The following is a 26,205-nucleotide window of genomic DNA, read 5'->3' on the forward strand; positions in this document are numbered from 1 at the left end:
CATGGTACTAGATATCGTTTCTAACAGGAGTGGCTCCTGGCCTCAGGTCCACTACAATGGGGGCATGGTTTTTGGCCAAACATGGGGGTCCCTTCTCTGCCCAGATATCAAGGAATTATTTAGCAGGCTGGGGGGGGGGAGGGGATTTTTGTTCCCTCCCTGAGGAATAGAGAAGCCTGCACTGCCAGAGTCCAGCTCCAGCAGCCAGGGAATCAGCCTGAAGGCATGAGCCGTGTCAGCAGGAAATGAGGTAGCCTCTGACTCGAGGTACGGGACTACATGTTTATTTCAAGCATCAGGTCTTCTTTTATACTTTTCCAAAAGCATTAGGTCAGAGGTTTTACATTTTCAGCTCCCCCTCACACAGATTTATTATCTCCTTGTCATCCTTCAAACAGAGTTCCTGCTTCAGCGATTCTCTCAGAATTGTGTTTACTTGTGATTACATTGTAACTCATGCATATGTCTGGGCCGCATACAACATTCCTCAGTTTATTTCTTATCTTTTTAAATCCTGCTTGCCCCTAGTATCCTAAGCTCACTATCTCCTAAAAAGACTTCTAACTATTCTTAATTATTCCTAAACCCTAAACTCAGCAAACTTCCTTTGCCATAAACATTTCCCTCACAAACAGGTCTCAGATAACAATCCTTCCCATGGCCTCAAGCTGCGGCCTATATGCTTATCCTGGGACATTCTTTGTAAAAATCCTTGAACAAATGTCAATGGTTATTTTATAGATTATTTTCTGGGAACAACTGCAGAAGGCTTTGTGGTTTCTCACACTTCCCTCAAGAACAATAAGCACCTTAACATTCCTTCCAGCCAACCCAACTGAAGAAAGGAAAGAACAAGTCAGGATCACAAAACTTAACTCCTTCATCCCGGGACCATGCCTGCAGAATGAGGAGAGGGGGCTGGGGCCGTGCCTCCATTTTGTCAGTAATGCCTAACGTGGCTCCTGACACTTCACCTTGATGATGGCATGGGCACAGCCATCATCAGAGCCAATTGGCTCTGATGGGTGAGTCTCACAGGCTTTCCGGGGACAAGAGTGATTTGTGCCCCCACTTTGGTTAGTAAGTCTCTACCCAGCAGGTAATGGGCATTCCGGTAAGTACAGAAATTCATGAGTCACCAGATGGCTCCCTAGGTGACACGAACAGGCCTTGCAAAATGAGCGGGCTGCCCTGTCCCCTGTGGCCCCAACAATAATTGCTGTTCGGCCTGTGAGGGGAGCCACAGCTGCGGTTACCACAAAGTGTTCAGCTCCAGTATCCACCATAAAAGTCGATGATTGGCCCCCTACTTTCATCGTGACCTTGGGCTCCCAAGGGCCCAGGATCAGGGAGCCCTGTCTTCCCTAGACTGATTCTGCTCCAGCCAGGTCGATAAGGTTTTGGACAGCGAGATTTCTTCGTTGGGTTGACTGAACTTCTTTGACCCTTTAGATGTCCCTCTGTGATGGCGGCACTCATCTCTCCAGCATCTGGTCTCTTTGCAATGGGTGCACTAATTGTAGAGTACTGGTGGTTATGTCTTAGTTTCCCCTTTCCACGAGTGAACGGTCTGTTTCACTGGATCTGAGCTCCTCAGTGCTGCTGCCAGCCGGGCTGCTTTCTGTTTCATTTTTTCATCTGTTTCTCATTGGGCTTCATGGTCTCAGTTCACAAAGACTTTATTTGCTACCTCCAGGAGCTGTGTGGCATTCAAAACAGTGAAGCTTTCCAGCTTTTGGAGCTTCCATTGGATGTCTGCACAGGATTGAGCCACAAAGGCAGCGTTAATCATCCACTGATTCTCGGCTGTCTCAGGGTCAAACAGGGTGTATGTCTGGAACGCTTCACATAGTCTTTCATAGAAATTGGTGAGGATCTCATCTGCTTTTCGGATTATTGTTGTAATTTTGGACATATTGCTGGGGTTTTTGGCTCCCTCTCGAAGTCCTTATAGAAGGGTATCATGGTAGTGACTCAGGGTTTCTTGTCCTTCTCTGGTTTGAAATCCCAATAAGGTCTCATCTCTGGCATTGCTTCTGGTGCCCATTCTTCCACATCTAAGACCTCTGGGGGGCTTTTCCTCAGAGCCATTTTTGGGCTTCTGTCGAGATGCATCACCTTTCCTCAGTGGTGAAGAAAGACATAAGGGGCTGGTGACAGTCATCCCATGTAGGCTAATGGGTGTGGAAAGTGTACTCTAGGAGGTCAGTCATAGCCTATGGTTTATCAGAGTATGCTGGGTTACGCTGTTTTCAGTTCAGGAGATCAGTAGTGCTGAAGGGCTGGCAATAGAGAATGGAGCTACCAGGCTGGACTGAGCCATCCTTGTTCACTTGTTGAGGACCTTGAGTTTCTCGCAATGGCATCTGATGGGTCGTGGCCAGCTGGTTAGATTGTTTGGCTGAGTAGAGCTGCTTCCCTACTGGCTCAGGGCTGGAGTCTTGCTCATGAGGTGATGCAGGGGACACCGGCAGTAGGGGGGTAGACTGTCTGGCAATGAGTCTGGTGCTGGCTGTGCCAGAACTTACGGAGTCAGGGTAACATATGGCAGGGGCAGTAGTGGGTCTTCTACTGGATCTCCCTGGAATATAGGTTTTTTCCTTCTTTCTTTTTTTCTGAGTGGTTGTGCCACAAATACCCTACTCTGTCCCTGTCTGTGCAAAATCTTGCCCATGGGGGAAGGGTCTGTGCCATTAGAAGCCAAGACTCTATGTATGGAAACTAATCTGGATGTCCTGGAGTCCCAGCGACTACCTGCAGCACTGCTTGGACAGTGGGCAGGTGGAAAGTGCCCTCTGGCGGCCATCCAAAGTTAATGGATGATCAATGGAGCTCACATAAGTTATGAAGCTTCCTGGGGGTCATCATGATTCCGTGATCTCCTACAAAGCCCTTCTTAAAGTTCTTTATCATGCTATCTAAAACTGTTGGCTTAGAAGAACTTCCCCCCATGTTGACAAATGTAATCTACCTTGGCAGGATTTTGAGGAAAACCTAATCTCTTAGATATCAGCTCAAGGAGTCAGTCCACAGAAGAATAATGGGTAACCAATAATTTCTCCCTCCCTGTGTATCCTGCCCTGAGTCGGTGGCACAAAGACAAACAAGGGTTGGTGCACCCTCAAAGGAGGAGACCATTCAGGTGCCCACTTGGCCGAGCATTCCCCAGGGGGAACTTAAGTGGCTCTTAGCATTGATGGATCAGTATAAACCCCTGACCTGGATCTGCCTCGCAGGGAGGGACTGGGTCCCCCAGAGGCAGACACCGCCTTGAGCCATATGAAGTTATCACGAAACCACAAGCTAAGGCCCACTCAGACTCCGTAGCCATGAAGGCTGTGAAGCCACACAATCAAGCCTGAAGTGCAAGTGAATCAGGCCACACACTCATTCACGTTCATTTTTCTTCCACCTGGACACTCTCCCGAGGGAGATCTAAGACACCTCTTAGCATTGGCAGGTTGGTATAAACCCCCCACCCAGACCAGCCTCACTGGGAGGGGTCAATCCCTCAGAGACTGGCACCATCTTTCAGCCTTATGAGGTTATCACGGAACCGCATGTTTTGGACCCTCTCAGGCTCCCTAGTTTGAGGACTGTGGAGCTCACTTTTACTTCCTTCAATCAGCAATCATGTATACACAATCACTCAGAGGTTATCATAATACCTCCCTTTTCTGGAGTCCCCAGGTCTCCCTATCCAATGCTCCCTTCCTGCGAGCTCTAAGGAGGTGATCAGTCTCCTCTTCTACCCAGTTGGGTACGATGTCCTGCTTGGGGATGGGCCCTGAGGTCTCGCCTTTTCCTGTGGCTGATCCTGGTGAGTTGATCAGGTCCTCCAATGACTCTGGTCAGGGCTCAGCCCTCCAGAGTACCAGTACGCCAGTCCAAAAGAGAACCCGGAATACCATCAGGTGGCGCGCCTCCTCATTCATCTTGGGGCTCCTCTGCTGAGCCACCAGTCCTGCAGCTCAAAGGGGCCAGCGTGGTTGGAATCTCACTGGGGCCTCCGGAAATATTTCAGGAACCAGTACTCAAGAAACCAAGCACCACACTCAGAGAGTTGGAGAACTCAGGTTTATTATGCCAGCGGGCCCAGAGGAGTTAACACTCCAAGCTCTGAGCCCTGAACAAAGGGATTACAGAGGTTTTATACACAGACAGGCATGATTAAGTGGGTTTATGGGTTGGGGGCTAGGGCGATTGCAAAGATTAGGACAAGGGTGAGTGAGATAAGCTCCAGTTCCAGGTATTGTGAGTCTCCACTTTCTGAGACCTACGTGATCTAGACTTCGCAGGAGCAAGCTGAGTTACAGAGGCAGAAGGAGAAGGAGGTAAAATTTTAACTTTTCCTCTTCACTGAAAGAGACCTCAGTCAATGGACTTTGTTGTTGTTGTTGTTTTGATGACTCTTGGTGACCCTATGGACTGTAGCCCACCAGGCTCCTTCACCCATGGAATTCCCAGGCAAGAATACTGGAGTGGGTTGCCATTTCCATCTCCAGGGGATCTTTCCGACCAGATATCAAACCTGTGTCTCCTGCAAGTCTCCTGCATTTCAGACAGATTCTTTACTACTGAGCCACCAGGGAAGTCAAGTTAATGGATACACTACAGCAAATCAAACAAAAATCTTTTTACCATTGATTTACATCTTTTATATTGTTAGTGTTTCAAGTGGGTTTTCTACAACCCTAAAGATTTTTGTTTGATTTGCTACAGTGTATCCATTGACTTAGCTTCCCTCAGATCAGATCAGATCAGTCACTCAGTTATGTCCGACTTTTTGCGACCCCATGAATCGCAGCACGCCAGGCCTCATTGTCCACCACCAACTCCTGGAGTTCACTGAGTTTATCCTGGAGTTCACCCACGTTTATCGAGTCAGTGATGCCATCCAGCCATCTCATCCTCTGTCGTCCCCTTTTCCTCCTGCCCCCAATCCCTCCCAGCATCAGAGTCTTTTCCATGAGTCAACTCTTCGCATGAGGTGGCCAAAGTACTGGAGTTTCAGCGTTAGCATCATTCCTTCCAAAGAAATCCCAGGGCTGATCTCCTTCAGAATGGACTGGTTGGATCTCCTTGCAGTCCAAGGGACTCTCAAGAGTCTTCTGCAACACCACAGTTCAAAAGCATCAATTCTTCGGCGCTCAGCCTTCTTCACAGTCCAACTCTCACATCCATACATGACAACAGGAAAAACCATAGCCTTGACTAGATGAACCTTTTTTGGCAAAGTAATGTCTTTGCTTTTGAATATGCTATCTAGGTTGGTCATAACTTTCCTTCCAAGGAGTCAGCATCTTTTAATTTCATGGCTGCAGTCACCATCTGCAGTGATTTGGGAGCCCAGAAAAATAAAGTTTGACACTGTTTCCAAAGTTTCCCCATCTGTTTCCCATGAAGTGATGGGACAGAATGCCATGATCTTCGTTTTCTGAATGTTGAGCTTTAAGCCAACTTGTTCACTCTCCACTTTTACTTTCATCAAGAGGCTTTTTAGTTCCTCTTCACTTTCTGCCATAAGGGTGGTGTCATCTGCATATCTGAGGTTATTGATATTTCTCCCGGCAATCTTGATTCCAACTTGTGTTTCTCCCAGTCCAGCATTTCTCATGATGTACTCCACATATAAGTTAAATAAACAGGGTGACAATATACAGCCTTGACGTACTCCTTTTCCTATTTGGAATCAGTCTGTTGTTCCATGTCCAGTTCTAACTGTTGCTTCCCGACCTGCTTACAAATTTCTCAAGAGGCAGATCAGGTGGTCTGGTATTCCCATCTCTTTCAGAATTTTCACCAGTTTATTGTGATTCACACAGTCAAAGGCTTTGGCATTGTCAATAAAGCAGAAATAGATGTTTTTCTGGAACTCTCTTGCTTTTTCTGTGATCCAGCGAATGTTGGCAATTTGATCTCTGGTTCCTCTGCCTTTTATAAAACCAGCTTGAACATCAGGAAGTTCACGGTTCACATATTGCTGAAGCCTTGCTTGGAGAATTTTGAGCATTACTTCACTAGCGTGTGAGATGAGTGCAATTGTGTGGTAGTTTGAGCATTCTTTGGCATTGCCTTTCTTTGAGATTGGAATGAAAACTGACCTTTTCCAGTCCTGTGGCCACTGCTGAGTTTTCCAAATTTGCTGGCATATTGAGTGCAGCACTTTCACAGCATCATCTTTCAGGATTTGGAATAGTTCAACTGGAATTCCATCACCTCCACTAGCTTTGTTCGTAGTGATGCTTTCTAAGGCCCACTTGACTTCACATTCCAGGATGCCTGGCTCTAGGCCAGTGATCACACCATCGTGATTATCTTGGTCGTGAAGATCTTTTTTGTACAGTTCTTCTGTGTATTCTTGCCATCTCTTCTTAATATCTTCTGCTTCTGTTAGGTCCATACCATTTCTGTCCTTTATCAAGCCCATCTTTGAATGAAATGTTCCTTTGGTATCTCTGATTTTCTTGAAGAGATCGCTAGTCTTTCCCATTCTGTTGTTTTCCTCTATTTCTTTGCATTGATCGCTGAGGAAGGCTTTCTTATCTCTTCTTGCTATTCTTTGGAACTCTGCATTCAGATGCTTATATCTTTCCTTTTCTCCTTTGCTTTTTGCTTCTCTTCTTTTCACAGCTATTTGTAAGGCCTCCCCAGAAAGCCATTTTGCTTTTTTGCATTTCTTTTCTATGGGAATGGTCTTGATCCCTGTCTCTTGTACAATGTCACGAACCTCATTCCATAGTTCATCAGGCTCTCTATCTATCAGATTTAGGGCCTTAAATCTATTTCTCACTTCCACTGTATAATCATAAGGGATTTTATTTAGGTCATACCTGAATGGTCTAGTGGTTTTCCCTGCTTTCTTCAATTTCAGTCTGAGTTTGGCAATAAGGAGTTCATGGTCTGAGCCACAGTCAGCTCCTGGTCTTGTTTTTGCTGACTGTATAGAGCTTCTCCATCTTTGGCTGCAAAGAATATGGTAAATCTCATTTCGGTGTTGACCATCTGGTGATGTCCATGTTTAGAGTCTTCTCTTGTGTTGTTGGAAGAGGGTGTTTGTTATGACCAATGCATTTTCTTGGCAAAACTCTATTAGTCTTTGCCCTGCTTCATTCCGTATTCCAAGGCCAAATTTGCCTGTTACTCCAGGTGTTTCTTGACTTCCTACTTTTGCATTCCAGTCCCCTATAATGAAAAGGACATCTTTTTTGGGTGTTAGTTCTAAAAGGTCTTGTAGGTCTTCATAGAACCGTTCAACTTCAGCTTCTTCAGCGTTACTGGTTGGGGCATAGACTTGGATTACTGTGATATTGAATGGTTTGCCTTGGAAACAAACAGAGATCATTCTGTCATTTTTGAGAGTGCATCCAAGTACTGCACTTCAGACTCTTTTGTTGACCATGATGGCCACTCCATTTCTTCTGAGGGATTCCTGCCCACAGTAGTAGATATAATGGTCATCTGAGTTAAATTCACCCATTCAAGTCCATTTCTGTTTGCTGATTCCTAGAATGTTGACATTCACTCTTGCCATCTCTTGTTTGACCACTTCCAATTTGCCTTGATTCATGGACCCGACATTCCAGGTTCCTATGCAATATTGCTCTTTGTAGCATCGGACCTTGCTTCTATCACCAGTCACATCCACAGCTGGGTATTGTTTTTGCTTTGGCTCCATCCCTTCATTCTTTCTGGAGTTATTTCTCCACTGATCTCCAGTAGCATATTGGGCACCTACTGACCTGGGGAGTTGCTCTTTCAGTATCCTATCATTTTGCCTTTTCATACTGTTCATGGGGTTCTCAAGGCAAGAATACTGAAGTGGTTTGTCATTCCCTTCTCCAGTGGACCACATTCTATCAAATCTCTCCACCATGACCCACCCGTCTTGGGTTGCCCCACGGGCATGGCTTAGTTTCATTGCGTTAGACAAGGCTGTGGTCCTAGTGTGATTAGATTGGCTAGTTTTCTGTGAGTATGGTTTCAGTGTGTTTGCCCTCTGATGCCCTCTTGCAACACCTACCGTCTTACTTTGGCTTCTCTTACCTTGGGCGTGGGGTATCTCTTCATGGTTCCCTGGTGGCTCAGTAATAAGGAGAAAGACATAAGTTCTTCAGAGTCAAAGTGTTTGTCTTCATTTGACGAGGAATCGAATGCTGGAGACTAAAAAATATTTTCACAATCTGAAAGTAGAGTGTTATTTTAATTGGTGGAAATGTTTAGGACTCTGAAACTGGGAGATAGCTCCTCAGTAACTCTGAGAAAACTGCTCAAATGAGGCAGGAGGGAAAGTCAGGCTGTATACAGCTTTGCAAAAAAGGAAGCAGGCAGTCTGAACATCAAAGATCAGGTATCAAGTTAAGGAATGTAGCATTCTATGTATTGGAAGAGGTAAGCCTCTGGGCTCACTGAATTCATTCCTTTCATGTGCACCTCGGCTATCTGGGATCAATCCTGTTTCCTTGTTCATCTTGTTTCTTGCATTCCCCCAGCTCCTGAGAATCACCATGGGAGAGGGGGGTGTCAGCATCCACTGGATTGCAGTTTGGGCAGCTTTCATTCACATTTGGAGGCCAGAAATCACTGATGGCTGTGACATTTGTTGTTTACTGATATTCAGGAGATATTTTCATTTCACCGCTCAAACATCTAATAAAAAATATTCTGACTATATTCCTACTCAAAATTTGTGGATATTTTGTATGTTACATTAGCTCTTTAGCCAAGCCACTTTGCTTTTGAAACTTGGGTTGGCATCTGCAAAGTAGGATGTAATATCTCACAAGATCCTTTCCAGCCAGTAATCATAATAATAGCACCTACGGAATCACAACCATTAGTGTTACCTGGTCTCTGTACATCAGCATTTTATCCAAAGAGGATCTGAGACTTTGAGTAATTGTTTCAGTGGAAAAAAAAAAAAAAAGATGAAATAAGTTTTTTGTTTCCTCTCCTGAGAATAATGAAGATAAAGAGAACAGTGAGCAGGCCTGAACATTCTTACTTTTCTTACTTTAACTGATCCTAACTCTGCATGCCTGTAAGTAAGTTTGCTTTTCTGCCCCCTAACTGCAGGAGCTACATTTTGCACCTATTATCCTTTGACTGTATGCTAAATACAAACTGTATCTGGTGCTCATCTTTATAGCACACTCTTCCCCTTGTAGTTCTTCTTTCTTACATATCAGAAACAAGGCCACAGAGCCACAAATTGTCAGACTTGATTACTGGGTTACTGACACCAGCCTATGACTGATTTGGAAACAAAGCAAGAGGAAGAAAACAAGCTCCTTACACCTTTGTTCCTCATCACCGACTCCTGACTGCAAGCCCTGATCTTATATAAGACTCTATAGCACTTATGTTGGAGAATGCAATGGCACCCCACTCCAGTACTCTTGCCTGGAAAATCCCATTGATGGAGGAGCCTGGCAGGCTGCAGTCCATGGGCTTGCTAAGAGTGGAGACGACTGAGCGACTTCACTTTCACTTTCATGCATTGGAGAAGGAAACAGCAACCCATTCCAGTGTTCTTGCCTGGAGAACCCCAGAGATGGGGGAGCCTCGTGGGCTGCCGTCTATGGGGTCTCACACAGTCGGACCTGACTGAAGCAACTTAGTGAGAGCATAGCGCTCATGAGGTGAGGGCACAGTTCTTGAGGCATGAGCCTACTGTGTTCCCCTCTCCACTGGCTGAGCATTAAAGCCATTTTTCTATTTCCTCCAAACTCTCTGTATTTTTTATTTGGTTTCGGTGGGCAAAGAAAGCCAAGCTTTTGGCCAGCAAAGTAATCAGTTCACATTCAACGTGTTGGTACCATCAAGTAGCTCTGAGCTGGAACAGGGAACTGTATGTCCTCCCAATAATCCACACAGACCAGGTGGGATTCAGATTCTGCTTCAGATTCTGAATAGGAACAAAATATGGTTAGTTACAGTTCCCATTCCAGGATTTCAGAATCGGGAGAAATTTCCATATTAGAACGATCAAATAAGCGAATCTGAAGGGAAACCAGTCCTAAATATTCATTGGAAGGACTGATGCTGAACCTCCAATACTTTGGCCACCTGATGGGAAGAACTGACTCATTGGAAAAGACCCTGATGCTGGGAAAGTTTGAAAGCAGGAGAACGGGGCGATAGAGGATGAGATGGTTGGATAGCATCATCTACTGAACGGACATGAGTTTGAGCAAGCTCTAGGAGTTGGTAAGAGACAGGGAAGCCTGGCTGTGCTGTCCATAGGGGTCCCAAAGAGTCGGACACGACTTGGCTACTGAACTGAACTGAGAACGTGCCCATCCGCATAACTGTTGGCGGCATCAGAAAAAATTAGTTCGGCGGTTTGGCTTCCAAACCAAGGCCAAAAGTGCATGTCACTAACAATTACGCACCGACACTTTCACTTACTCACACCAGCTCAGCAAGAAAATACGATTGGAGGCCTTAGGCGATGACGCATTTCCGGCGCGCTGCGGAATACGGAAGCCAAGGAGGTTCCGGAAGCGTGGAGGCGGGGCCTGAGGTGGGCGGGAGCTGCTGAGGCTTCGGGCGCTGGCGCTGAGCTTCTGGCGGGAGCTCAGATCCGGGGCGAGGCCTCCTTCCCCGCGGCAGCCTGTGGGGAAGCGGGGGCGGGGCGGGGCGGGCGCTCGGCCTTCTGACTACCCAGGCCGGCCGAGGAAGAGGTGGGCAGCTACCTGAGTTGTGTTCGGTTCGGCAGCTGTGGTTGCGGCCACTGCAGTCGCGCTCTTGCTGCGTCCGCATCCCTCACAACCCACGGCCTCGCCGCTGGCCTGCCACTTGACCTACGGCCGCTTTGGGCCGCAGAGCCCATGAGAGCGCGGGACCCGCCGCCGCTTTTGCAGCTGAGCTGTAATCCAGGGGCGCCCGGAGCCGACGGAGGCATGACCGCAGCATGAACGCGGAACCTCCGGAGGAGAAAGCAGCGTCGGAAGCGGAGGCAGGAGCCATGCCAGAGAAGCGCGCGGGATCCCGGGCCTCGGGCGGCAACTCGGTGAGCGTGGGCTTGGAGGCCGGACGCATCGCTCAGCCCGAAACCCGGAGTCAGGGGAGGTCGGGCCAGTTAGCGGCCGGAGTCCAGGGCCGTCCAGTGCGGGACTGGGATCTGGTTCCCTTGGGGATGAGACATTGACCGTCGGCTAGGCGCGGGGGCTCTGGCTCTCGGAAAGCTTTTCCTTTTCCGACTCAGCCAGCCGACTTCACTGCTAGGCTTTCCTAGCGTTGCTCACCGCTAGATTAAAATTTAGGCGACTTGGTTGTTTCAGAAGACGCCCGAAGTGGGATTGTGAATATAAGTAATTTGATTTTTTCAGAGTTCTCCATACACGTGACAGCGGGTACAGCTTTCATGGTGCATTTCTGGCTTGAGCCAACTTAGAAGATGTGCGAAGAGCATTCAGAACCTGCCTTGGGCCCTGGATCCTGGACCCGGAAGGTGGCGTGGAGGCTGGGCAGCTCCTTCCTGTTCCTTCTTGGTTCTCTAGGCTGTCGCTGCAGTGTTTGGTGAGCAGGATTCAGAGGGAGCTGCCGATCCCAGGGCCCGGCTTAGGAGTTTATTCAGGCCAATTTCTTTAACAGTTTCACGTGAGATTCAGATGACTTCTGAAGCATTGGTTTTATTGGCCTGGGTTGGCAGAACAGGCTATGTTCGTGGCGTTTAGATGTCTGATGGTGGAACTCTAAGCATAGAGTGTCATTTCCTAAAATATTTTTTTGGAGTCTGTTTTAGACAGGAGACATAGAAATGATACAATGAATACAAACTAATGCCAACGAGACTTCAAAAGAAAAATAGAAATTTAAGGAAAATTAAATTATATGCAATCGGCTTTGGATTTAATTTGCTTTTAAAGAATGCTAAATGATGTTGAAGACCCCCTCCTGCCCAAATGACTTTTTATTTTTGGAAAAACAAAAACCCTTAAAGGTTCCTCATTTCAAAGATAAGATTTCTGGAAAGTGGGAAGGTTTTTTGGTAGGAGGAAATTCTGTAGAATTGGGTTTTTCTCGTTTTGTTTTTAATTACATAAAAAGTAGATTTGTTTTCCTGCCGCTTAAAGGAGACCAAATTGCCAGCTCCTCCTCCTGTCTCTCAATCAATAGACCATAATTACTGACCATTGGCGAAGGTACTAACCTTGGAGGTAGCCTCCTTCATCCTTTTCCATCTTTTCATCTAATACATTAATAAGTCTATCTAAGTTTACCAGGTGAAGATTTTAGGTTGGTTGGTTGGTTGGTTGGTTTGTTTGTTTATCCTTTCTGCATTCCTGTGGTTCAGTTCCTCAGCATTTTTGAGCTGGATTTTGACTTTGATACTGTTGCTTTACCATCAGGTTGCTCTCCACCTTATTGATTAGTGGAATCAAGAATGTAAATATGATCATTACTGCTGTCCTTAAATATTTTCATTGGCTTTCCTTGGCTTATTGTATGAAAAAAAAAACAAAAACAAAAACCTGACAACTTGACACATTATAGCAAAATGATTAGATGAGCACGCTTGGAATTTCCCTTTCCACCTTTTATTACCTATATAACTTATGGCAAGTTATACAACCTTTCTCAATATTTTGGACATAAATGATTGGGCAGAATGTATAAGTGATCCCTGACTGATAAAAAGCGTTCAGTTCTCTCCCATGTACTAATCTATACAGGAACTAGACCCCAACCTAAAAATTAAAATTGGTAAGTTTATGTGCTTAGAGCAGAAACTTTTGAGAGATGTGTATTCAAGGAAACTGATAGGAGTCTTGCTGCTAATTAGGAATAAATAGATTCCTGTCCAGTCTTTCCTTGTCTCTGAGGGTGCGTCTAGTCAGTATTGATAAATTGCAGTGAATACTGACAATGAGTTTTGGTGCTTGCTCTGTTTAGTGAGACCAGTAGAATGGGCAGGTAACAGAGTTCAGCCAGTGGCACGTTTTGTAATGTGTGTGGCCTGGGAAAGAAGTGAATGCCTTTAATATGCTCATGTCATATGCCAGTACCCCCAAATCATACGTCTTTCCTGCTTGTAGTTTCTTTCTAGTGTTGCTAACAAGTGCTACATTCTTTGCCTCCACCGCTCCCCCTGCCACACCCCCAGTTGTTTAGCAACTAAACAACAACAAGAATTGATTCATTTTGATGTGTTGGAATTTCCTTATGCCTTGATTCTATAAGAGTGCATTCATCATTTCAGGTTCTTAGATGTTACTAATAATCACAAGCAAGACTGCCCATGTTCAGGGATTTGGACGAACCATTTTCTATCTTGTTTGGCAAAGAGATGTGTTGACCTGAATAAGAGAAGGGAATCATGTATTTATTCTAAGAGATCATTGCATTCTAGAAAAGGGAGGTGTGTATAGCAAATAAGTTCTTGTTTTAGTGTCCTTTCTTTCCTCTGTCTCTCCCTAGTTGTATGTGTATGTGACACCTTGAAACATTGTGTCAGAATTATTTGCATTATCATTGAAAGCATATTTCCTGTTACCAGGTAAAGGAAATTCCTTTTGGAGTCATTTACCTTTGAGCATCTAATGAGAATTAAAGATTTTCTACAAAGAAAATACAACTGAATTTAGCATACGGTATTTCACAATGTTCATGAACTACATAGAAGCAACCTTTATGTCCACTGACAGATGAATGGATATAGAAATTATATGTATGCACGATGGAATATTACTCAGCTATAAAAAAGAACACATTTGAGTCAGTCCTAATGAGGTGAATGAACCTAGAGCCTATTGTGCAGAGTGAAGTAAGTCAGAAAGAGAAAGAAATATTGTATATTAACACATGTGTATGGAATCTAGAAAGATGGTACTGATGAACCTATTTGCAGAGCAGCAGTGGAGATGCAGACATAGAGAACAGACTGGTGAACACAGTGGGAGAAGGAGAGGGTGGGATGAATTGAGAGAGTGGCATGGAAACACGTACACCACCTTATGTAAAATAGATAGCCAGTGGAAATTCGCTATGTGACACAGAGAGCTCAGCCCAGTGCTCTGTGACAACCTAGAGGGGTGGGAGATGGGAGGGAGGGAACAGATGTATGCCTGTGGCTGATTGATGTTAATGTACCAGCACAATGCTGCTGCTGCTGCTGCGTCGCTTCAGTCGTGTCCGACTCTGTGCAACCCCATAGATGGCAGCCCACCAGGCTCCCCTGTCCCTGGGATTCTCCCGGCAAGAACACTGGAGTGGGTTGCCATTTCCTTCTCCAATGCATGAAAGTGAAAAGTGAAAGGGAAGTCGCTCAGTCATGTCCGACTCTTAGCGACCCCATGGACTACAGCCTACCAGGCTCCTCCATCCATGGGATTTTCCAAGCAAGAGTACTGGAGTGGGGTGCCATTGCCTTATTATAAAGCAATTATTCTCTAATTAAACTTAAAAAAAAAAAGCCAGTACTAGGATACCAGTTAAGATCCCCGATGGATGGCTTCTTAGGATCAGTGCCATTCTGGTTACATTTGATGTCTATTTAGTTGATTTTCCTCAGATTGTTTCAGAGAGGGCCCCTGTACAGACTAATTTTGATTTACAGGAACAAGAATGTCATATGGGAAAAATGGAAATAATATCAAAGAGCAGTTTGTTAACAAAACAAACAAACAAAAAGGCTGAAATCACTAGATATGTTTTGTTTGTAAAAAATTAAAGAAGGAACTTCCCTGGTGGTCCAGTGGTTAAGACTCCTCACTTCCACTCTAGGGGAGCACTGGTTTGATCCTTAATCAGGGAACTGGGATCCTGTATCCCACATGCTGATTGGTATAGACAAAAAAAAAAAAAAGTGAAAGAGGTCCTACGGACATTTTAGGGGAAATTTATTTTAAAATTAGCTTTTGGTTCTTAACACTATTAGGAATCAGTATGTCATTTCAGTAATAAAACAGTACTGGGACTGGAAAATCCCATGGATGGAGGAGCCTGGTAGGCTGCAGTCCATGGGGTCGCTAAGAGTCGGACAGGACTGAGCGACTTCACTTTCACTTTTCACTTTCATGCATTGGAGGAGGAAATGGCAACCCACTCCAGTGTTCTTGCCTGGAGAATCCCAGAGACGACGGGGCCTGGTGGGCTGCCGTCTATGGGGTCGCACAGAGTCAGACACGACTGAAGCGACTTAGCAGCAGGGACAGTGGTGCAACCATACTCTGTTAAATAAATGATAGCAGAAAAAAGATTAAAAGCATTCATTGATGGGTAGTTGATCTATTGCAATTTATGAGTAACTGCATCATGCTTTCATAGCAGAAACATTTATGTTTCATATTTAGAATTATGCAGATGTCTATTCAGCTTTCTGTTATTAAGCTCAGTCTTCATCAGAACACAGACTTATAGTTGTTGTTTTATTGTTCTTGGGGCTGATAAAGGCAGGATTTTTCAGAATTTGCTGCTTTGGGTATCTAAGCATCCTTTCCCTCTGTTTATCTTACCAGATTAAGTCTTTGAAGACAGGGACTACAGATGTGTATCTTTTAATCTAAATATTTAGGCCATCATCAGTAAATGTATTAGAGAAGTAAATCAGTCAAGTTTAAACCAGCAATTATGATTATCAGTGAAATTAACTTGTTGCTGTTATATGATGTTTTGGTTGACCTTATAAAACAAATTGGAGAGTTCTGTTTTATTCTCTGAAGAGTTTGTGTAAGATTGATAATACAGTTATAGAACTTTGTAGTTCTTCACTTTTTTGGGCCAACGTAGTTTTAGAACAATTCAGATTTTCTGTTTGATTTTTTATTTTTTTCTGTCAGTTTTAGTAAATTGTATTTTGCTAGGAACTTGTCTGTTTCATCTAAAATTTCAGATTAATTGGCAAAGAGTTGTTCCTAACAGCCTCTTAGGCTCTTTTTAATTACTATTGGATCTTTAGTCTTTTTTTTTTTTATTGCTGACATTGGTAATTTTTACCTTTAAAATACATTAATTCTCTGATGTCTTCTGGATAGTCACAAGTTTTTCAAATGGCAATAATTTCATGTCTTAGTCCTATATTTCTGTATTATATGAACTAGACTATTGAGAAAAACATTCAGTAGTGATGATAACAGTGTACAACCTCCACTTAACAGGAGTATATATATTTTTCCACTGTCATGTGTGGATATGAGAGTCAGACCATAAAGAAGGCTGAACACCGAAGAATTGATGCTTTAGATCTGTGGTGTTGGGGAAGACTCTTGAGAGTCCCTTGAAGTGAAAGGAGATGAAATCAGTCAGTCCTAAAGATGCTAAAGCTCCAGTACTTTGGCCACCTGATGCAAAGAGCCAACTCATTAGAAAAGACCCTGATGCTGGGAAAGATTGTAGGCAAGATGAGAAAGGGGTGACATAGGATGAGATGGTTGGATGGCATCACTGGCTCAATAGACATGAGTTTGAACAAGCTCTGGGAGATGGTGAAGGACAGGACAGCCTGGCGTGCTGCAGTCCATGGGCTCACAAAGAGTTGAACATGACTGCATGACTGCAAAACAACAACAAAGTGTTCAATTGTATGGATATATCACAGTTTGGTTTTTCATTCATCCCTTGGTGAACATTTCGTTTATCACCAGTCTGGGGCAGTTACAGATAAAACTGCAAAGAGCAGTCATCAACCAATCTTTGTATGAACTATACCTTATTTTCTTTTAAGTAAATATCATACTTAGGAGTAGAATGCCTAGAACATATGGTAGGTGTATTGTTTAACATTTTAAGGAACTGCCAAACTACTTTTAAATTTTAAAATTTTAATTTAAAATTTTCTATTGCCACCAGCCCTGTGAGAGTTCATTTGCATCCTCATCAACCCTTGGTCAGTCAATTTTCACCCTTCTGTTAGATCTGTAGTAGTGTCTTACTGTGCTTTTATTTTGCATCTCTCTATGGCTAATTTTGTTCAGCATCTTTCCTAAGCTTACTTGCCATCTGTATATCCTCTTGGTGAGGTGTCTTCACCTCTTATGCCTTTTTATTTGTTGTTTTTGTGTTATTATAATTGAGATATAAGATAATATTTATTTTTTATTTATTTGGGTTACAAGTCTTTTATCAGATACATGTTTGCAAATATTCTGAGCAGAAGCTTTAATTTTGATGAAATTTTAATTTTATCAGTATGTTCTTTTAAGGATTGTTTTTATTTTCATATCTAAGAAATCCTAACTCAATATTACAATTATTTCCTTTTATATTTTTAGAATCTTTTTAGATTTTACAGTTAGTTTTATGACCCTTTTTGAGTTTATTTTTATATGGTGCAAAGTATGGATGGGAGTTTTTTTTTTTTTTTTTTGTATGTGGCAATAAATTGTTTTATCATCTGTTGAAAAGACTTATTCATTGAATTGCCTTTGTACCGTTGTCAAAATTCAGTTTTCCCATATGTGTGTCAGTCTTTTCTGGATTCTCTATTTTGTTTCATTAATTTGTTTATCTTTACATCAATACCAGTCAATCTCTATTACTGGAGATTCATAATAAGATTTGAAACAAGTCGAGTTTGTCCTACGTCCTTGTTCTTCTCTTTTAAAATGATTTTGGCTATTCTGTTGTCATGTCCAAGTCTTTGAGACCCCACAGACTGCAGCATGCCAGGCTTGTCTGTCCTTCACTGTCTCCCAGAGTTTGCTCAAACTCATGTCCATTGAGTTGATGATGCCATCTAACTATCTCATCCTCTGTTGCCTCCTTGTCCTCCTGCCCTCAATATTTCCCAGCATCAGGGTCTTTTCTAATCATCAGGCTCTTTGAATCAGGTAGTCAAAGTATTGGAGCTTCAGCATCAGTCCTTCCAGTGAATATTCAGGGTTGATTTGCTTTCAGTTCAGTTCAGTCGCTCAGTCATGTCCGACTCTTTGCAACCCCATGAATCGCAGCACTCCCGGCCTCCCTGTCCATCACCAACTCCCGGAGTTCACCCAGACTCACGTCCATCGAGTCAGTAATGCCATCCAGCCATCTCATCCTCTGTCGTCCCCTTCTCCTCCTGCCCCTAATCCCTCCCAGCATCAGAGTCTTTTCCAATGAGTCAACTCTGCGCATCAGGTGGCCAAAGTACTGGAGTTTCAGCTTCAGCATCATTCCTTCCAAAGAAATCCCAGGGCTGATCTTCAGATTGGACTGGTTGGATCTCCTTGCAGTCCAAGGGACTCTCAAGAGTCTTCTCCAACACCACAGTTCAAAAACATCAATTCTTTGGTGCTCAGCCTTCTTCACAGTCCAACTCTCACATCCATACACAACCACAGGAAAAACCATAGCCTTGACTAGACGAACCTTTGTTGGCAAAGTAATGTCTCTGCTTTTGAATATGCTATCTAGGTTGGTCATAACTTTCCTTCCAAGGAGTAAGCGTCTTTTAATTTCATGGCTGCAGTCACCGTCTGCTGTGATTTTGGAGCCCAAAAAAGTAAAGTTTGACATTGTTTCCAGTTTCCAAATCTATTTGCCATGAAGTGATGGGACCAGATGCCATGATCTTCATTTTCTGAATGTTGAGCTTTAAGCCCACTTTTTCACTCTCCACTTTCACTTTCATCAAGAGGCTTTTTAGTTCCTCTTCACTTTCTGCCATAAGGGTGGTGTCATCTGCATATCTGAGGTAATTGATATTTCTCCCGGCAATCTTGATTCCAGCTTGTGCTTCTTCCAGCCCAGCGTTTCTCATGATGTACTCTGCATATAAGTTAAATAAGCAGGGTGACAATATACAGCCTTGACGTACTCCTTTTCCTATTTGGAACCAGTCTGTTGTTCCATGTCCAGTTCTAACTGTTGCTTCCTGACCTGCATATAGATTTCTCAAAAGGCAGATCAGGTGGTCTGGTATTCCCATCTCTTTCAGAATTTTCCACAGTTTATTGTGATCCAGACAGTCAAAGGCTTTGGCATAGTCAATAAAGCAGAAATAGATGTTTTTCTGGAACTCTCTTGCTTTTTCCATGATCCAGCGGATGTTGGCAATTTGATCTCTGGTTCCTCTGCCTTTTCTAAACCAACTTGAACATCAGGAAGTTCACGGTTCACATATTGCTGACTAATTTGGTCTCCTTGCTGTCCAAGAGTCTGTCAAAGTCTTCTACAGCACCACAGTTCGAAAGTATCGATTCTTTGGGGCTCGGCCTTCTTCATGGTCCAACTCTCACATTCTTACATGGCTACTGGAAAAACCGTAGCTTTGACTATATGGCCCTGTGCCAACAAAGTGATGTCTCTGCTTTTTAACATGCTGTTGAGATTTGTCATAGCTTTTCTTCCAAGGAGCAAGTGTCTTTTAATTTCATGGCTGCTATTCTGAGTCCTTTGCATTTTAGAATTACAAAATCAGCTTGTCAGTTTCTACAAAAAAGTCGGCTGATATTTTCATTGGGATTGTGGCAGTCCAGAAAATCAGTTTAGGAGTTGAAAAAGTATAGATCCATAAACAGGGTATCTCTCCATTTATTTTATATCTTTAATTTCTCAGCTGTGCTTTATAATTTTTAATAGTTCGTGTCACTTGTCATACTCATACCTTACGTGTAATGTAAACGTACGATGAAAGTGAAGTGTAAGTCACTCAGTTGTGTCCGACTCTTTGCGACCCCATGGACTATACAGTCCATGGAATTTTCCAGGCCAGAATACTGGAATGGGTAGCTGGTTCGTTTTCCAGGAGATCTTCCCAACCCAGGGATCAAACCCAGGTCTCCCACATTGCAGGTGGATTCTTTTCTAGCTGAGCCACCAGCGAAGCCCAGATGTACTATAAATGTAAATTATTAAAAAATTTAAAGTTCACAATTGTTTATTGTGAACCAATGTATAAATACAATTGATTTAAAAATTTTTTTAGTTGTGATATGTGACAAAATTTGCAATTCAGTTATTTGGACAGTACAGTTAAAACTATCAAGTTTAATTATTTTTAACTGTACAATTCAGTAGTGTTAAGTATATTCATATTGTAGTGCAACCAGTCTCCAGAACTTTTTCATCTTCTAAAACTGAAACTATATCTGTTAAATAGCACCTTCCCATTTACCACAACTCCTGCTAACCAGCGTTCTGCCTTAAGTTTCGAAGTATTGACTAGATACATCATAAGTGGAATCATATACATTGTCGTTTTGTGACTAGTTTATTTCCCTTAGTATAATGCCCTCAAGACATGTTGTCTTTAAGATTGTTGAAGGCATATGTGGCATGTGTAAGGATTTCCTTCAAGACTGAATAATTCCATTTTCTGTATATGTAATGGAAGAAGTTTTGTTCTTCCATTTATCTGTTGATGAATATGACGTTGCTTCTGTTTTTTGGCAATTGTGAACATATTTTTGTTTCAGATAGTGGCCATCCTGATTTGTGTGAGGTGATACCTCATTTTGATTTTGTAGTTTCCTAATGATTAGCATGTTGGATATGTGTTGTTTGTTTGTTTGTTAAATTATGGGGTGTTTCTTTTCTTTTTTTTTAGATTTTTTACTGTGATGTGGACCATTTTTACCATCTTATTGTAATATTGTAACAAATTGAATTTGTTACAGTATTACTTCTGATTTATGTTTTGACCGCAAGGCATGTGGAATCTAGCTCTCTGACCATGGATCAAACCTGCCCCTCTGCATTGGAAGGTGAGATCCCAACCACTGGACCACCAGGGAAGTCTCAAGAATCTTCTTATATGTTTGTTGGCCATTTGTATATTTTCTTTGGAGAAATGTATAGTCAAGTCCTTTGCCTCCTTTTAAATTGGGTTATTTGGATTAACTCTATCAGATACACACTTTACAAATGTTTTCTCTATAGGTTGTCTTTCACTGTGTTGATTTTGTCCATTGATGTACAAGTTTTAAATTTTTATAAAGTCCAGTTTATCTGTTTTTACTTTTGTGTGTTTTTTGGTACCATATCCAAAAAAATCATTGTCAAATCTAATATCATGAAGCTTTTCCTCTATGTTGTTGTCTAAGAGTTTTAGAGTTTTAGGTCTTATGTTTAGATCTTTTTTTTTTCTTTGCTGATTATCTTAAACTACTAATTTATTTCTCTCCATAGGTCTTCAGTTCATTTTAAAAGTTTGTAATTTTGCTGAAGCCCAATATCTGTTGTTTCTTTTGTTGCTTGTCATTTTGGAGTTGTGTCTAGGAATCCATTCCTAAATCCAAGATTTACCTCTGTTTTCTTCTAGGAGTTTATGGTTTTAGCTTAGGTCATTCATCTATTTTGAGTTAATTTTTGTATGTGGTGTGACGTAGGGGTCCACCTTCATTCTTTATATGTGGAAATTGAATTGTCTTAAGCACAGTTAGTTGGAGAGACTGTTCTTTGCTCATTGAATGGATTTGGCACTGTTTTTTGGCAACAATCAATTGGATGTGCGGCTGCTAAGTCGTTTCAGTCATGTCTGACTGCGACACCATAGATGGCAGCCCACCAGGCTCCCCTGTCCCTGGGATTCTCCAGGCAAGAACACTGGAGTGGGTTGCCATTTCCTTCTCCAATGTGTGAAAGTGAAAAGTGAAAGTGAAGTTGCTCAGTCATGTCCAACTCTTAGTGACCCCATGGACTGCAGCCTACCAGGCTCCTCCATCCATGGGATTTTCCAGGCAAGAGTACTGGAGTGGGGTGCCATTGCCTTCTCCACAATTGGACATAGATGCAGGAATTTCTTTGTGGCCTCTCAGTTTTATTCAGTTGGTATGTATGATAGCCTCCTTCTTGCTTCTGTATTGACAAGTTCTGATATACCCATCATGAGTTACATGATCTTTGAGTTTGGGGTTATGCATGGGACAACCTTATATTTTTTCCAGTTGGCAGCAGATGACCTGATTGACAAAAGCAGATGACCTGATTGACAAAAGTCAGATGTCCTCATTCATCTGAACTTTTCAGGTCATGTTGGGAAAGCAGTTGAAGGGGTTGGTGAAAATAATCTTTCACCTAGGTACACACTGTCTAGGGCAGACTTCTTAGTTCTGGGAAAGAAATGGGTGAGTAAATAAAGGTCTGTGCTTTACTTTGCCTGAGAAACTGTCTACCTTTGACTTCTATTATCCCTTAACTGAAGTTGTTGTAGTCCAGGCTACCTGCTGTATATATGTCCTGATTCTATTTGTGGAGAAAGAAAGGCAATGTAAGTAATACAAATGGTTAGTAGCATGTACTCTGGAGGTATGTGACTCTCCAGATGTAATACCAGCTTTGGCACTTATTAATCATGTGAATTGGGAAATTCCTTAAATTCTGTGCATCTCAGTTTTGTCATCTATAAAATGGGGACAATTCCTATCTCAAAAGATTACAGTTAGAATAAAATGATAGTTATTGTGCTTTTATCAGGGTGTCTGTTGTTGTAAAAGGATAATTTTTGCCTGTTTATTATCTCAGGACCTTTTGTAATAGACTGTCCCTGACCTGTGTTCCTGTCCTTCATAGTGTTTATTTCCATTTTAAATTGTACATTACATGAAATGGGAGCAGGGATAGTTTCTTCTATTGCTACTGTTATTCTAAGAATCTAGCTGACATATAGCAGAACTCAGCAAATATGTGTTGAATGAATTGATCTCTTGGAGTGATTGATGTTTTTCTTTTGGCTGTGCCGCTTGGCTTATGGGATCTTAGTTCCCCAAACTGACTAAGGGCAATAAAAGTGCCAGGTCCTGGACTGATAGGGAACACCCTGGAATTGAATATTTTTATTGTTAGGTGGAGGTGGGTGGGAGGGAGGCTCAAGAGGGAGGGGATATATGTATATTTAATAACTGATACACATTGTACAGCAGAAGCCAACACAACATTGTAAAGCAATTATCCTCTAATCAAAACTAAATATTTTCAAATTAAAAAAAAAAAAGAATCCTGATAGAAGTAGAATATTTACAAAAGCAGTTCTTGGGATCTTGATTTGCTTTAAGTTGGGTGGCAGTTGGTTAATTAAGTTTGAAAACTTGATGAGGAAAAAGTTATTTTATACATATCTTATGAATTCTTGATCTTACCAACTGTGTCATTTATTCAGCTATTTAATGTAGGACTGAGAAAATTTTTATAATTTCTGTGGAAATTTTTTCAGCTGAAGAAATAGGCAGTAAAACTGCTTTTCCAACTTGCATTTCAATATTTAATAATGTTAGGAGAAAGAAAAGCACACTTTTAGGTAATAGTCATTTACTTGTTTTTAAAAACCATTTGTGTTCTTCTTCTTGTGTTTGTATTTTAAAAGCTTTCTAATAAAAAAATTATTTTTGATGGGGCATTTTACTAACCAGGTAGGTACAAATGATATAGGCAAAAAGCATATGTAAAAATTATTAAAATATTGAAGGCTCATAGTGAAACATATTTTTCACATATGTCTTTTATAGTGATGCAGAGATGGCTGACTGAATCTTATGGCAGTAATTTCCAACTCTGGAGTACCAACTTTTAATTAGAATATATTTGTTCAGAAGTATAATAGAGACGATAGTTTATATAGTTACAGACTTGGTTCAGTCTCAAATATTTTCATTTTTAACAGGTTAAGTGTGCATGATGCAATAATGTATTTGATAAAGGGATTTATTATTGTACATAAGTCCAGGAACAGTGTGCTTCGTTTAGCAGTTTAATATCACCCCTTGGTGTGCCTCGAAGGCTCACTACATTCACAGACTTGGCTTTTTTCAGTATGTTGACTTCTGGTCTTTAGGATCAACCCATTGTGGTTTCAAGATGGCTAACTGCTCAAGTAACATGTCCTTACGCGGTAATGCCCCTAAACTGGGTGCGAAGAGGTATTTCACTGTGGTTTTGATTTGCATTTCTCTGATGGCTAATGAGTTGAGCATCTTTTCATGTGCTTATTGACCACTTGTTCGTCTTCTTTTGCCCATTTTTAAATTGGGTTGTCATTTTATTAGTGAGCTCTAAGAGCTCTTTATATGTTATTATTTCAGGTCCTTTATCACAGGGATCCCCAACCTTCCAAGATCTAATAATGCCTAATGGATCTGGGGTGGAGCTGATGTAATATTAATAGCAATAAAGTACACAATAAATGTAATGGTGCTTGAATCATCCCAAGATCAACCCCACCCCCCACACCATGGAAAAATTGTCTGGTCCCTGGTGCCAGAAAGGCTGAGTACTGCTGCCTTATCAGATATGAGTTTTGCAAATATTTACTTCCATTTTCATTTTATAGAGCACAAGTTTTAATTTTGCTTCAAATTTTTTTCTTCTAGTTTTATTGAGATATAATTGATACACAGCATCTGTAAGTTTAAGGTGTACAGCATAATGACTTGACTTATATATATATATATCATGAAATGGTTATCCCAGTAAACTTAATGAGCATCCATCATCTCATGGATGCAAAGTTAAAGACAAAAATTTTTTTGTGTGATGAAACTCTTAGGACTATCTTAATTTTCATATATAACATACAGTGGTGTTCATTATATGTATCATATTGTATGTTATATTCCTAGTACTTATAACTGGAAATTCATACCTTTTGACCTCCTTATGCAATCCCTCCCCCCAATCTCTGGTAACCACAGATCGGGTCTCTTTTTCTATGAGTTTGTTTCTTTGTTTTTGAAGTAAAACTGACCTGGAACACTGTGGGAAGATCCCTTGTAGAAGGGAATGACCACCCACTTAAGTATTCTTGCCTGGAGAATCCCATGGTCAGAGGAGCCTGGCAGGCTACATTCCATGGAGTTGTAGAGTTGGAATGACTGAGTGACTAACGCTTTCTTTCTGTATTTAAGTTGCTGATCTCTGAAGTTTAAATGCATCTTAACAACACTGCATTTTTATTCCTGTTACTGTTTTTGACATTCTATTTTACATCTTTTTGTTTTCTATATCCCTTATCTGCTTATCGTAGATAGATGATTTTGCTAATTATTGCTAGCCGATTTTGCTAATTATCCCTGCTGGCTTTATACATGGCTTATTTATTAGCTGCTTTGTGTTTATCTTTACAGATGACATTTTTCATTTTACATTTTCTTGTTTCTAGTTGTGGCCTTTGTTTTCTAGCTTAGAGAAGTCCCTTTTAACACTCTTGTAAAGTTGATTTGGTGGTGCTGAACAAGCTTTTGCTTGTCTGTAAAACTTTTGATTTTGCCGTCAAATCTGAATGAAATTCTTTGTAGGTCTTTTTCCTTTCATCATTTTAAATATTGTGCCACTCCCTTCTCATCTGCTTAGTTTAGGCTGAGACGTCAGCTGATAGCCTTATGGTAGTTCACTTGTACTTAACTTGTAGCTTTCAGTATTCTCTCTTTATTTTTGCCATTTTAATTACTACTTATCTTGGTGTGGTCCTCTTTGGGTTGACCGTGTTTCACATGTCCGTGATTCCTGGACTGTTTGGGATGTCTGTTTCCTTTCCCCAGCCAAGGAAATGTTCAGCTATTGTTTCTTCAAGTAAGTTTTTTCTTTTCTCCTTCTGGGCCCCTGTAATACTTGTATTATAGTATGCTTGATGTTGTCCTAAAGGTCTTTTACATTGTGCTCCTTTTTTTCTGTTCTTCCTTTTTTCAGTTGTGCTTTAGTTTTTTCTACTAAGCTTTCAGCTTGCTGATCCGTTCCTCTGTACCATTCGGTCTCTTGTTGATTCCTTCTAGTGGATTTTTCATTTCATGCATTGTATTCTTCATCTCAGGTTGGCTCTTCTTTATATTTACTTGCTATTATATATGCATAAAAGTTTAACTCTTTGTTAAACACAAATTTTTTATTTTAATGGAGTCCACCATAACTTTTTCTTGCATGGATGGTGATGATAATATTGTGTATACAAGTTTATCATGAAACTAAGGGACCTAATTTTGGAGTCTGTGATCTATTTTGAATTACTTTTTTTAAAAAAATTAATACCATATATATACATAACATAAAAATTATCGTGTTGGCCATTTTTAAATGTATGGTTCAGTGGCATTTGAGTACATTAGAATTGTTATGCAACCATTACTATTGTCCATCTCCAGAACTTTTCATCATCCCAAACTGAACTCAGTCGTACCCATTAAACTATTAACTCCCCATTTCCCTGTCCTCCCAGCCCCTGGCAACCACTGTCTACTTTCTGTCTTTATGAATCTGACTACTTTAGGTACCTAGTATAAATAGAATCATATAGCATCTGTCCTTTTATGACTGACTTATTTCACTTAGCATAATCTCTTCAAGGTTTATCCA

General features: G+C 41.7%; 1 protein-coding gene across 4 annotated transcripts in view; it reads left to right on the forward strand.

The window, feature by feature from the left end:
• Positions 1-10,657: 10,657 nt before the first annotated feature.
• Positions 10,658-26,205, forward strand: part of MFSD14B (major facilitator superfamily domain containing 14B) — a 117,031-nt gene continuing 101,483 nt past the window's right edge. For 3 of the 4 annotated variants that reach the window (XM_044939665.2, XM_006047540.4, XM_025281293.3), the window contains exon 1: positions 10,659-11,014. Coding sequence is in view for 3 of the 4 variants with exons in the window: in XM_006047540.4 (XP_006047602.1) it covers positions 10,916-11,014 (99 nt within the window). In the remaining variant the exon portion in view is untranslated. Of the gene's footprint in view, positions 11,015-11,333; positions 11,456-26,205 lie in introns of all 4 variants that reach the window. The other variant, XM_025281292.3, reaches the window with a different exon arrangement.

This window comes from Bubalus bubalis, chromosome 3 (genome assembly GCF_019923935.1).
Source record: "Bubalus bubalis isolate 160015118507 breed Murrah chromosome 3, NDDB_SH_1, whole genome shotgun sequence".
Classification (NCBI taxonomy): Eukaryota; Metazoa; Chordata; class Mammalia; order Artiodactyla; family Bovidae; genus Bubalus; species Bubalus bubalis.